The 12694-nt window shown below is 39.6% G+C and overlaps 1 protein-coding gene and 1 pseudogene across 1 annotated transcript; both read left to right on the forward strand.

The window, feature by feature from the left end:
* Window positions 1-5360: 5360 nt before the first annotated feature.
* On the forward strand, window positions 5361-5917 carry LOC126488562 (actin-related protein 2/3 complex subunit 5-like). The gene has a single exon (XM_050122113.1). The coding sequence runs from the start codon at window positions 5408-5410 to the stop codon at window positions 5816-5818; it is 411 nt and encodes a 136-aa protein (XP_049978070.1). The 5' UTR covers window positions 5361-5407; the 3' UTR covers window positions 5819-5917.
* A 5468-nt stretch (window positions 5918-11385) lies between these two features.
* LOC126488578 (mas-related G-protein coupled receptor member B2-like) overlaps window positions 11386-12694 on the forward strand; it is a 17459-nt pseudogene continuing 16150 nt past the window's right edge.

Below are 12694 nucleotides of genomic sequence, written 5' to 3' on the forward strand. Positions count from 1 at the left end.
TTCATGAATCAGGAACCCCGAAAGACCATCTCACCTTTAGGCAAGTCCAGTAGTCCTCTCTCTGCGGGTTCTGTGTCCAGTTTATGCAACAGTCCAGGCAAGAGCAGTTTCTTGCCCAAATGACTATCCAACTCCATAAGGATCCTCTTCGATGCCCATCTTCCTCTTGAAGTAGCTGGTGCTGCCAGGAGCAGACGTGTCTCCTTGTCATGAAAAGTCCTAAGTTATTAAAATATTTTAAATGCCATATTCTGCAGTCTTTGAAAGATATCAAGAATGCCTATCTAACTGAAATATATCTCTATATATCTAGAAAATCTAATTAACATGACTACAAGCTTAACTATTAGCAATGATTATCCATTAACAACCTATAGTTCCTAATTATACATTACATTTTTAAATGAACTACACAATTACAATACCTTAATCAAGATCAAAAATACATATACATATAACAAAATTGACCATAAAATCCATACCAATGCAAATTATTCATATCTATATCATTCTTCTGCATATGTGTTGCTTTTATTGATTGATGAATAAAGTTGTTTTGGCCAATGGCTTGTTGCTGTTACCTAGATGTGGAAATAACCAGACTAGCTTAAAGATAGACAAATACAGTTTTTTTACAATAAGGGGAAAACACATGCTACAGGCACAAAAGATCCAGGCTCTGCTTGACCATGGGGGAAACTACACAGAGAGAGCACCTGGGTAGTGCACAGGTTTTTATCTCCCAGTCCCAGAAAGCCATGCCTAAACTAGATTCCAACTCTTAAAGATTATTGGCTAACAAGGCTTTCCTCATCAATGGCTTAGCAAAGTCAGGCAGGAAATCCAAACAGATATATCAAGAGAGTAGGTTGAGTCAAGGCAGATGTCATGTAGGTGCCCAGAGAGAAAGATGCTGGAAGCTTACCAGTAGTCTACAGCCTTGTGTTGATACATAGATCAATAAAAATGTGCTAATTAAAGATTTAAGAGTTAGTTAATTAGAAGCCTAAGCTAACAGGCCAAACAATGTTATAATTAATATAGTTTCTCTGTAATTATTTGGGTCTGGGTTGCCAGGAAACAGAAGCAGTCTCCATTTACAAATAATGGCAATCCTTCAATCTTTACAAGTGTTTTCTAAAATTGAATTTATTTTGAATATTTGCTCAATATTTCTTACAAAATTTCAACTACTGTTTGGCCTTTGATTCATTTATTTATCAGTTAAACACAAATCTATTAACTGTTCTCTCTACGCTTGTAGAGAGCTGCACACTGACATAGGTAACAGAAAGCAGGAAATGCCTTGGTATCCTCCAAAGCCTTCCTTCATTCTGGTTTACAGCATGAGAAATGGAAACCCACTAATAGGTCTGACTTTTCTCATGGTAATCTTAATAAAAAATCACATTCTCTCCCTGACTCTTGCACTGGCTTGAATTTTGTTGTTTTCTATCACCTCAGCTATTTGAGCCCTTGGTCCCAGTTGATGGTGCTGTTGGGGAAGTTTAGGTGGACTGGCCTTGCTGAGGAAGTATTTATCGGTGGGTGGGGAGGCTTTGAGTGTAAAAGCCTCCTGTCAAGTGACATTCTTGCTCACTCTCATTCATGTTTTCATATGGGGATGTGAGTGATCAGCTTTCTCTCCATGGCTGCTGCTTGCTGCCTTGCCTCCCCATACTGGTGGACTGTATGTCTCTGGAAGCATAAACCCAATCAAATCCTTTCATCCACAAGTTGCCTTTCATCACAACAGAAAAGTAAAAAATATAATTCTCATTAAGGATTTTCATGTGTTTTTTGTTACATAATTTCTAATTGGTCTAAATAATAAAAACCTGGATTCAGATACTAGGATAAATATTGGAAGATAAGAGAAGTAAAGGAGCAGCCATTTGAGAGACCTTTTACCTCAGACCAAAGTGGGAAAGATCCTGTCTCCACTAATCCTCAGACTGAATGCCATGAGTTCCTTTCTCCACCCAACTTATGTTCCTCTCTCTGCCCAGCCATATCCTTTCCTGTCTCCACTTCCCTAGTGCTGGGATTAAAAGAATGTGGCCCCAAGTACTGGGATTAAAGTATGAGCCACTACCACCTGGCTCTGTTTGTCTTTTAGACTGGATCTGTAGGGTTAGGCCAGCCCCTAAGGGGGTGGACTTGCCTCTGGCGAATGTTTGCTGATAAATTGCTCATGCAGAAGCCTGCGCTTCCCTTCCTGTTTCCTGTGCTCCAAGGAAACCTTGGTTTCGTGAATCTGGTTTTTCCATTAAAGTTGTGCAAATATTTATTACAATTTGTCTTCATTAATCTAAGATGCCACATGGATCAATCTAGTGTAGCACAGGGTGGCCTTGAACTCATAGAAATCCAGCTGCCTCTGCCTCCTGAGTCCTGGGATTGAAGGTGTACACCACCAGTGCCTGGCCTCTACAGCTAACTAGTGGCTTAGCTGCACACTCTGATTTTCAGGTAAGCCTTGTTTGTTAGATCACACACAAAATATTACCATTGATTTTCCCACTTGATATCTATCACAGTGACTCAGGACAGCCATTGGTCATGCTGCACATTCCATACACCTGTACCTGGGAAGAAACCTGAGTTCAATGAGAAAAGGAAAGTTGGATTCAGAGTCCTGTTTCCTTCTCATTCATTCTCAGCTGTTGAGTGGCTACACTGGAGTCTTACTACAGCAGAGGACATGTTTTGCATAAAGCCCAAGTCCAATATAAATTGGATTTGAAAGAAATTTGAAGTAATTTCAGGGTTTTATACATTTCTTAATTTCTGCATTCCTGGTTTCCTTGTTTATGAATTAGGGACAATCATCTCCACCAGTCAGTGTGGTTCTACAAGTCAGAATATACAGAACATGTGCTCTTGTCTTAATATTCTTTTGGGAAACACTACTGGAGAGTTCTTTTTATCCTTTTTTAATCTCTCAGATATTAAATCCCCACTGTATTTTTCCCTTGCTCCAATCCTCCCATTTCCTCCTGCACTTCATCTCTCTTCTCCTCCAGATCCACTCTTCCTCTTTTTCCCTTTAGAAAATGGCAGAATTCCAAGGGATATCAACCAAACAAAGCATAACAAGCTATAATAAAACTAGGCAGAAACCCTGTCTTGAAACCATTTCCCCAAACTAGGCTCATATCCTCATATCAAGGCTGACTGAGGCAACCAACTAGGAGTAAAAGGGTACCAAAATCAAACAAAAGATTCCGAGCTCCTGGTCCCACTTTTAGGAGTCCCATAAGAACACCAAGATACACAATCATAACATATATACAGAAGACATAGCTTACATTCTTCCTAATTGTTCCTTCAGTCTCTGTGAACCCTTATGAGTCATGCTTAATTGACTCTGTGCAGAGTGTTCTTGTGATAGCTTCAAACCCTCTGGCTTCTACAATCCTTCCTCCCCATTTACCAAATAGGGTTCTTTGAGCTCTGCCTAATGTTTGACTGTGGGTCTCTGCATCTGTTCCCATCAGTTGCTGATGAATATTATGCTAGGCTCAGGTCTCTGAGTATAGTAGAATGTCACTAGGAAATGTTTCATTGGCTTTTTTTCTACTTGTCTTTGGTTCTATCCTAAGTCTCTAGGGTATACAACCTCTGCTTTCTGGTCATCTGGACAATGTCAAGAATGGCTCCCTCTCATGGTGTGACAAGTTGGACAAGTTACTGATGGGCCACAAACACAAGTTCTGTGCCACCTTTACCCCCAGAATATTGCACAGGCAGGACAAATTGTAGGTAGAAGATTTTGTGACTGGATTCATGTCCCAGTACCACCACTGGAAGCCTTGCCTAATTACAGAAGAGGAACAGTTCAGGCTCCATATTTGCCATTACTAGGAGGTTTTACTAGGGTCCTTATCTTAGATTCCAAGGAGGTTACATTGCACTAGGTTTAATTGAGAGTTTTTAAGCATGGGCCCAACTAGCCCAACCTGCAGGACTGATATTACCACAGTAAATAGAAGTTACTACATTCTAACCACATCTTGTGACACCAGGAACTTACCCTGAATTTTTTTGTCATCATCATTTCCCTGGTTGGGGGTAGCAGGAAATGTCAATGTTGTGGTTTCTGGGCTTCGACATGCACAGGAATGCCTTATCTGTGTACATCTTCGACCGGTCAGGGCCTACTTCTCTTTTCTCTGTTTTAAGACTTTGTATTCACTGCAGAATATATATTATCACTGAATATATACTATTCAGTTGCTCTAATGCAATGACTCAGGTGTTCATACAGGATAGAAAAGGTTTCATTTCACAAATGTTGAAAGAAAATGCTAATTTACACCATCATCCCCAATTATTTGAAAGTTTTGTTCACTTTTTCTTACCTTGCAGGTCTGAACCTGCTTGACATTATTAGTGCTAAGTGCTGCTTGTCTGTTTTGTGGCTCATCTGGTATCTCTGAGGAAGCTGGAGACACATACCAGCTGCCATGTGAATCCCTCAATGGGCATTGCCTCTGCTCTAGAGCATCCAAGAATGGAGTCTTATGGTTTCTTCTCTAATGGTTTTGGTCTGGGAGGCAAAAGAGCATAGATTTCATCATTTTGCTTGCTTAATTGTATTTGTGCTTTTTTCAGGGTCCAGCCTGACCCTGCTTTCCAGGGTCCTCTGTGATTCACAAAGGTGCCCAGGTTGTATGTGATCACTGCACTAACTGTGCTGGTCTTCCTTCCCTTGTGCTTGTTATATGGGATCAACTGGTGAGACTTAGATGAGATTGTTAATGTTTATAGCATTTTCTTTCAATGTTTATGAAATGAAACTTTTTCTATCCCGTGTTAACACCTGTGTCATTGCATTAGAACAACTGAATAGTATATCCTATGTCCTTGATCTTCTTACATTTTAGTTGTCTTTCGAGTGCTTCTGCAAATTAATGAATGTTTCCTAAATAAGTCATTTGGATAATGTTCTGGTTTCTTTTACTGCGGCTTGGTGAGTTACTCTGATAAAAAGCAGCTGATGAGAAGAAAGGATTTATCTGTCTTCCACTTCCATGTGTCCATCACTGAAGCAGTCATGACAGAAACTAAAGCAGGACCTGGGGCAGCAACCACAGAGAAGACTGTTTACAGCTCATTCCTTCATGCTTAGCTAGCGTTCCCATACAGTTCAGGGCTCTAGCTTAAGAATCATGCCTGTCACAGAGGATCAGGCCACCCACCCAAAGACAAGTCCATAACCCAATCTGATTTAAGTAATTTGCTAATTGACATGCATCCTCTCAGTTGAACCTAGGTTGTATCAATCTGACAACTGAAGTTCACTAGGAAAATTGATCCCTTGCCAATTTGACATACAAACATCTCACTGGGAAAGGCGAAGAGGCACCGCCAAGGGGAGGCCATCATCGCGTCGCAATCCAGGATGTCGAAGAACACGGTGTCTTCGGCCCGCTTCCGGAAGGTGGACGTGGACGAATATGATGAGAACAAGTTCGTGGACCAGGAGGACGGCAGCGATGGCCAAGCCGGGCCCGACGAGGGCGAGGTGGACTCATGCCTGCGACAAGGAAACATGAAGAGTCAGGCCGTGAAGGACCGGGCAGGCAGCATTGTCTTGAAAGTGCTCATCTCTTTTAAAGCTAATGATATTGAAAAGGCCATTCAGTCTCTGGACAAGAATGGTGTGGACCTGCTAATGAAGTATATTTATAAAGGCTTCGAGAGCCCATCCGACAGTAGCAGAGCTATGTTGCTACAGTGGCATGAAAAAGCACTTGCTCCTGGAGGAGTAGGGTCCATCGTTCGTGTTTTGCCTGCAAGAAAAACTGTGTAATCCTCCAGCTGGAACTGGACGGCGTTCACAGCAGTGGGAGTTGCTGGTACAAAGACCAAAACAACCAAATGGCACCACTGCTCTGTGGGTAGCATCTGTTTCTCTCAGCTTTGCTTTCCTGTTTCCTTTTTCATATCTATAAAGAAGAAAATTACATATCAGTTTCCTTAATGAAAATTGAAATAATGTGAAGAAAATTTTGTTTTAATGGGAGTGTTTGATCCTTTCATAATCATGTCGATAATATATATACCATTCTGTAATTTATATTCAAGTTTGTGCAATTTTTAACTCTTTTGGCTAGTTTAAGGGTTTTACTTTGTTTTTAACCAACACTGAGAGATATGATCAAATTTGAGGCCAGTTTCCTAACTCATGCTAGTCAGAAAGTGATCTTTATTTTTAAAAATGAGAGACTGGCAGCTATTAACATTGCAAAAATGGACCACACTTCCCTTATTTAAGCAAAACGTGTTTCCAGAGCAAGTAGTGGGTGAGTCCCACTACCAGTTTCCAGCTTTATTTCTGCTTGCCTCCAGATGATGCTGTGAGTGTAAGTGTGCTACTTCCTGTTAGCCTCCAATTATCATGGCCTCTCAATCTCTTTGTGGTGACCCAGGGTCCAGAGCAAGCAGTCTTGCTCTAAATAAATGTATTTGCAAAATACAGCACCTCTTTGACACAAGCATCACATTTTCCTTCTGATAATAAGGCTGTCTGGGGAAACCATCCCAAGTCAGAGAAAAAACATCGAAAACTGATGTAATTCAAACTCTATCAGCCTCTGGATGAAATCCTACTTTCTTCAGAAGCAAGATCGCTGCCTTAGACATTTCCACAGGTATTCACTGTCATTTCATATGCCCAGTGATGTCTTCAGTGTTCTTCAGGTAATGGGGAGCTCAGAAAATTTGGTTCTGATCCAAACAAATACATAGTCTGTGTTTCAGCTCAGTGTTTTTTAAGAAAGAAAAATGCCACACAGAAAAAAAAAAAAAGTGTTTACTTTGTTGGACAAACCAAATTGGTTCTCAAAAATGACCGGTGCTTGTAAAAAGTTACTATTATGAAGCAGCTAAGAGCAATCACATGAACGCACATGTTCGAGAGGGAATCAGCCTGGCTAGTCTTTACACAAGACACCAGTTCCAGAGTCACTGACTGAGGTGAGAACCAGTGCAGAAATTATGTAAACTGCTGTTTTTGATACCTGCTTTTTTGTTTTGTTCTGTTTTGTAAAATTATGATAAACTTCAGAAAATAAAATATCAGTGTTGAATAAAAAAAAACTCACTGTTACTCACTGTTAAATCATTCCCTGTCCATTCTTGTCCTTAAAATATCCTAGTAACATTATACTATAAAAATCCAACCTTAAAAGTCCAAAACTCCTGAAAAATTTCAATACTTTAAATGTTCAGTTTCTACTTTAAAGCCCAACGTCTGAGCACAGTTAAAGTGTGAGTAGGTTGTCTTCCCATGGCTCCATTTCAAAGCATTGATTATAATCCCATAACATGTCTTTCCTCTTCATTCCTCTTCCTTTATCTCTGGTGAATCTGGTACCTCAGGTCAAATTTGTTCTTGTTGTAACAAAACTTTTGTCACATTTACATAGTTTTTAGGGACTCAAAATTTTAATACGTGGCTTACCTATATTTAAATTATATTTTCTATAGAATTCTATGTTAATTTTAAATGTTGGAACATTTGAGAATATCAATTGAAGTACAAACAAGAGAGACTCCAAACAAACCGAGATATAAAGTTCTTCTTTAATGTTCTGTGAGTTCCCATTGCCCTTTCTAGTCATTTTCTTTGCATTATAGATTTGCACTTTCCCCTTTTATTTTTTAAACATAAACAGTGTACAGGGCTGTAGAGAGTGCTCGGGTGTTGGAAACACTTACTGCTCGTTTGCAATCTCCTGAAATTTGGTTTCCAGACCTAATGTGAGACTGCTTTCAACCACGTGTTACTCTAGATACTGGGAATCTGCTAATCTTCTGGCCTCTGCAGGCAGCCACTTGCATGGGTGAATAGAGACACATACACATGACTAAAAGTAAAATCTTAAAAACCACAGGACATAAATTGAAGCAGTATATAAGATGTTATAGGTTATATGTGTGTGAAAATGGTGATGAGCCTCGAACCTCCAGACACACATTATGACTAGACAGTCACTTGTGGGGAACAGGCTGAGATATGATTCTCACAGGGAGGGAGAGGGCCAGGGAGAAGGCAACAGTACCTGGCAAGACACCACAGGGCTTGGGTAACCCAAATCCAGTTCAATAGATTTGAGAAAAGCAAATGCATGCATTTGTTCTCAGACTCATATGTATATTAGCACTGATGATCCTCTATCCATCCTGTGTCCTCTCATTTCCTGCCATCACTCCCAGAAAAGACCAGTCTTTTTTGCTCTCACTATAGGGCAGTGCTTCTGAATATTCCTATTGTTTTCACACTTTAATACAGTTCCCCATGTTGTGGTGACCCTCAAACCATAAAATTATTTTGTTGCTACTTTATAACTGTAATGTTGCTACTATTGTGATTTGTAATCTAATACCTGATGTGGAGTATATCTGATATACATCATCCCAAGGGGTTTCAGCTAACAGGTTGCCAACCACAGCTATGAGTTTTGTCTCACAGCATTTACTTAACTGAAAGATTACAGGCTCTATTAGACCAATGTCATTCTGTTATTGTTTAGGCTTCTTGCATGACTTCTCATAGTGTGTTCATGTATTAATGATAGTAAATGTTCTTTCCTTTATGTAGATGTTCCATTATTTACTTATCTACTTACCTGTGTGGAACATTCTGATCACTTCTAGATTGGCAAAGGAATTAAGAGGGGGCAACTTTTAAAATAATGCTTCTGAGGTGCTGATGATGGATTCCAGGGCCTTATGCATGCTAAGTAAGTCTCTAGGTAAGGCTCTGTCAATGGGCTTTAGCTCCTGGTACTTGTGTAGAAAATTTCATGGCAGTATATTTTAACTTAATTTGATGAATTCTTAGGAGCTTGTTTGATAATTCCAATGATAAGCCTCTGTTATTTATTGTTGGGAAATCTTACCTGATCACATAAGTGTCTGTAGACTTGTGTTCCACTCACTATGTGTAAGAACTCCAGCTGCACCTTCTATCCAGAACTTGGTGTTGTTGATACTTTTACAATTCAGTGAACATATTCTGGTATTTCATTGTGTTTCTCTTTAATTTTCAGTCCTTTATAGCATATCAGAAAATTCTTTCCTTGAGCCAAATACATCTTCATTATAAAAGACTTGTTTCATTTAAAATTATTTATATGTGTGGGGTATGTGCAAATGCCCAATGAGATAAGAAGAGAGCTTCAGATCCTCTCCATTTGGATTCCAGGTTGTTGAGAGCTGCTGTACATGCATGCTTGGAAATGAACCAAGGCCTCATTTTCAAGAATAGTATGCACTTAAAACAGTTAGCCATCTCTCCGACCTGCCATCAGAGACTATGGCCTCAATATTCCCAGGGGCATCCCCTAAGCTTTGGCTATTAAAACTCACACAAAATTTCCAAATTTCTACCATGAGGAACAAGCACCAATCACTTGAAGCATAGGGGAGGAAAGAGTTCAAACAAATTCAAATCAGGTTACTGTCGCCACACCCATCAAATTCATGCCCTTGACCATTTCCTATGAGATTAAGCTTCATATTACTAATAAATACCTAAAATGTCTGTAGCATTAATAACAAAAGTAGAAATCATAAAAAAATGATCTGTGAGCATGTATGTTATAAGAACATAAGTAAAGAACAAATTTCCTGGATGAGAGAGAAGAAGAATGAGTTCCATATGTAGAATTCTGCATTTCCTTAGACAGTCTGTAGATCCATTTCATATGGACATATCAACAAGCAAAATAAGTTTGTATTCAGAGATACTACTAATAAAAGTAATTAGATCATGGGATTAGGATGTGGTAAATCTGGACAATTGAATTCAGACTCTGTTCAATTTTGTATCTTTTATTATAATTTGAAGGAAAGCTATACAGATGATATGCTGTATATGTAACTTCATTGTGGCCACAAGGTATTGAGTGTCATAATAATACACTTATTCTTTAATCACAAAATTTCAGAAGACAATTAAAAATGCTTGATGTTGCTTCTTATGATGGGAGTTCACCATCAAAGAAAATCAAGTACTTAGAGATAAGTAACAAATATTAATGGAAGAGGTTGATGTATGAGGGGAACAGGGCAAACATTTTAATGAGGACTGGGATTTAAAGCTTTCTGATCTGTCATTTACTCCAGCACGTGTATAGGAACTCACATGTCTTATCAGAGTTTTTACAAGCCTCAATTGGAAAGTTTCTATGGTTAGAGTTGGTCACAAACACATCTTAAAAGACCCCCAAATCCCCTCCAAGCTGTCATAATGAGTGAACAATTGCCCACCACTGGCTGGGCAGGGCACAGTTAAGCCACATCCCAAGCACAGCGTTCTTCCCATGGCCTCCAAAGGACATGCCCCTTGTGTATTCTAAGTGAAACGGCATTTTTAAAAATTTGAATGGGAACCTATGGTGCCTGTGATTTGAAGAATATAAAGGTGAATCATTGAAGAAAGGGTGTAGACTCTGAGCATTTACAAAGTAGAGGTTAATGAATTTTATGTAGTGGTATAAAAATGTACAAAATGCTAAACTCTGCAAATTATGAGATGGATGGGCCAACACACTTCATCACATTGACAAAGTAAAACAAAAATAACATTTCTATTTAGAGATGTTAGTAATGAAAGTGTGAAGATGGGTGTGAGTTGGAACTTAGACACCTGTAGAGCATTCAAGGGAACTGTCAGCTTGACTGTCATTTGGAAAAAAAAAACACACTTAGTACAGCACTGCTGGGGAAGAGACAGTATCAATAGTGATACCACCTTCATCATGCAGAGCCCTTCTGACTGAATGGTGTGTTTGTCCTTCAGTAACACAGTAACACACCCTATGATGACACTGCTCAATGATTGTATGACGGGGATTGTCCCTTAGTGGAGAGAAGAATGTTTACTTACACGAAGATGGATCTTTTAGGAAAGAATGGTGGAGGCTGATATGTGAGGCACAATATGTTTATGCTTCAGCTATATATACAATAACACACCTCAAGCTTATACTGTTCATTGGTGCTGCTATGCCGATTATTCCTTCATGGAGAGAACAGTAATTACTTATAGGGAGTTGGACCAGTTAGGATGCAATGGAGAGGCTGATATGTGAGACATAATCTGCTTATACTTCAGTTACACAGTCACACACCACATGCTGACACTGCTTAATATTGCTACCTATGATGGGAGTTGGTCCTTGAAGCAGGAAGGAACAATTATCTAAGAGTGGTAGACCTAAGAGGATGTGATGGGAGAGGCCAATATATGAGTATAATTGGGGCAGATGCAGAAAAACATCGTAGTGGACATCTGCACTTGAAGGTACCTGGTATGCAATTTGCTACCAGTATACATACTGGAAGTCATAAGGTCTGCTCAATGATTTTATGAGCCTCCTCTGCATCAGAAGCATCTACTCAGTTTCTGAAGACAAATACCAAGTCCAGAATGCTGTTCCTAACGAGCATAGGCTAGAGTGTGAGAGTGACTTCTCAAATACAGAAAGGTAGAAGAATATCTTGCTAAGAAAGTTGTTGTCTGCAGATTGGCAGCTTCACCATGTCACACCCACGAGCTGCATCATTGTTGGTCCCCAGAGCTACAGGAGCAGAAGCAGATTACAGTGAAGGACTCTCAGTCACATCCTATTAATATTTGCCTATAGGTCAGTGTTTAGAACCAGTTTTAGGACAGAAAGATATTTGGGTTCATGGTTGTGTTTCTTTCTCACATGTTCTGAGACACTGAGTGTCTTTATGGTACCACTGACTACTCATATATCAGTACAGGGCACGGGTTATAGATTGTAATAATAGGAGCGGCAGGGCTGTGTCCCCAGCACCCCGGCCACCTACTAGCTTATGCCCCGAAATAATTACATGGACACTGTATTCTTTTAAACACTGCTTGGCCCATAAAATCTAGACTCTTCTCGGCTAACTCTTGCACCTGGACTACCCCATTTCTAATAAGGTGTGTAGCACCCCAAGGTAAGCTTACCGGGAAGATTCTAGCCTATGTCCATCCTGGGTTGGAGCTTCATCATGAGTGCCTCAGAGAGCAGAGCAATCGCGTCTGCCCAGGAAAGGGGAGCATGGCATCTCTGAGCTCACTTCCTCTTTCTCCCAGCATTCTGTTCTGTTTACTCCACCCACCTATGTTCTAAGCTATGAGGCCAAGCAGTTTGTTTATTACTTAACGAATGAAATCAACAGATTGATATATGACACTCCCACATCACTTCCCCTTTTTTCTGCATAAACAAAAAAAGGAAGGCTTTAACTTTAACATAGCAAAATTACATATAACAAAACAGTTATCAAGCAAGAATTACAGTTACAATATTTATATCTATTTTATCTTTTATCATAACAATGGAAAACTATAACTATCTATCTATTCTTCAACTCCATCAAAAACTCCAGAAGAATACAATATTACCTAAGCAAACAAAAAGTAAGCAACTTTCAAAACTCTAGAAATGACAGAGACATCTCGCTGCCTGTACAGTCACCCAAAGTTTCAAGGTACCATTGGGGCATCCATCTTCAGCCTACAGGCCCATAGTTTCCAGCAGACATTTCCACAAAGCAGGAAATTTCAAAGGCAGTCACTATCTGCTTGTCCTGAAGAATGTCTTGCAGACTCTTTCATGAATCAGGAACCCCAAAAGGTCATCTCACCTTTAGGCAAGTT

This window comes from Alexandromys fortis, unplaced genomic scaffold (genome assembly GCF_014885135.2).
Source record: "Alexandromys fortis isolate MF-2015 unplaced genomic scaffold, M_Fortis_MF-2015_v1.1 scaffold_170, whole genome shotgun sequence".
Lineage (NCBI taxonomy): Eukaryota > Metazoa > Chordata > Mammalia > Rodentia > Cricetidae > Alexandromys > Alexandromys fortis.

Bases quoted from the DNA above. Each gene is read 5' to 3' on its own strand.
- LOC126488562 (XM_050122113.1), top strand. From the start codon at position 5,408: ATGTCGAAGAACACGGTGTCTTCGGCCCGCTTCCGGAAGGTGGACGTG.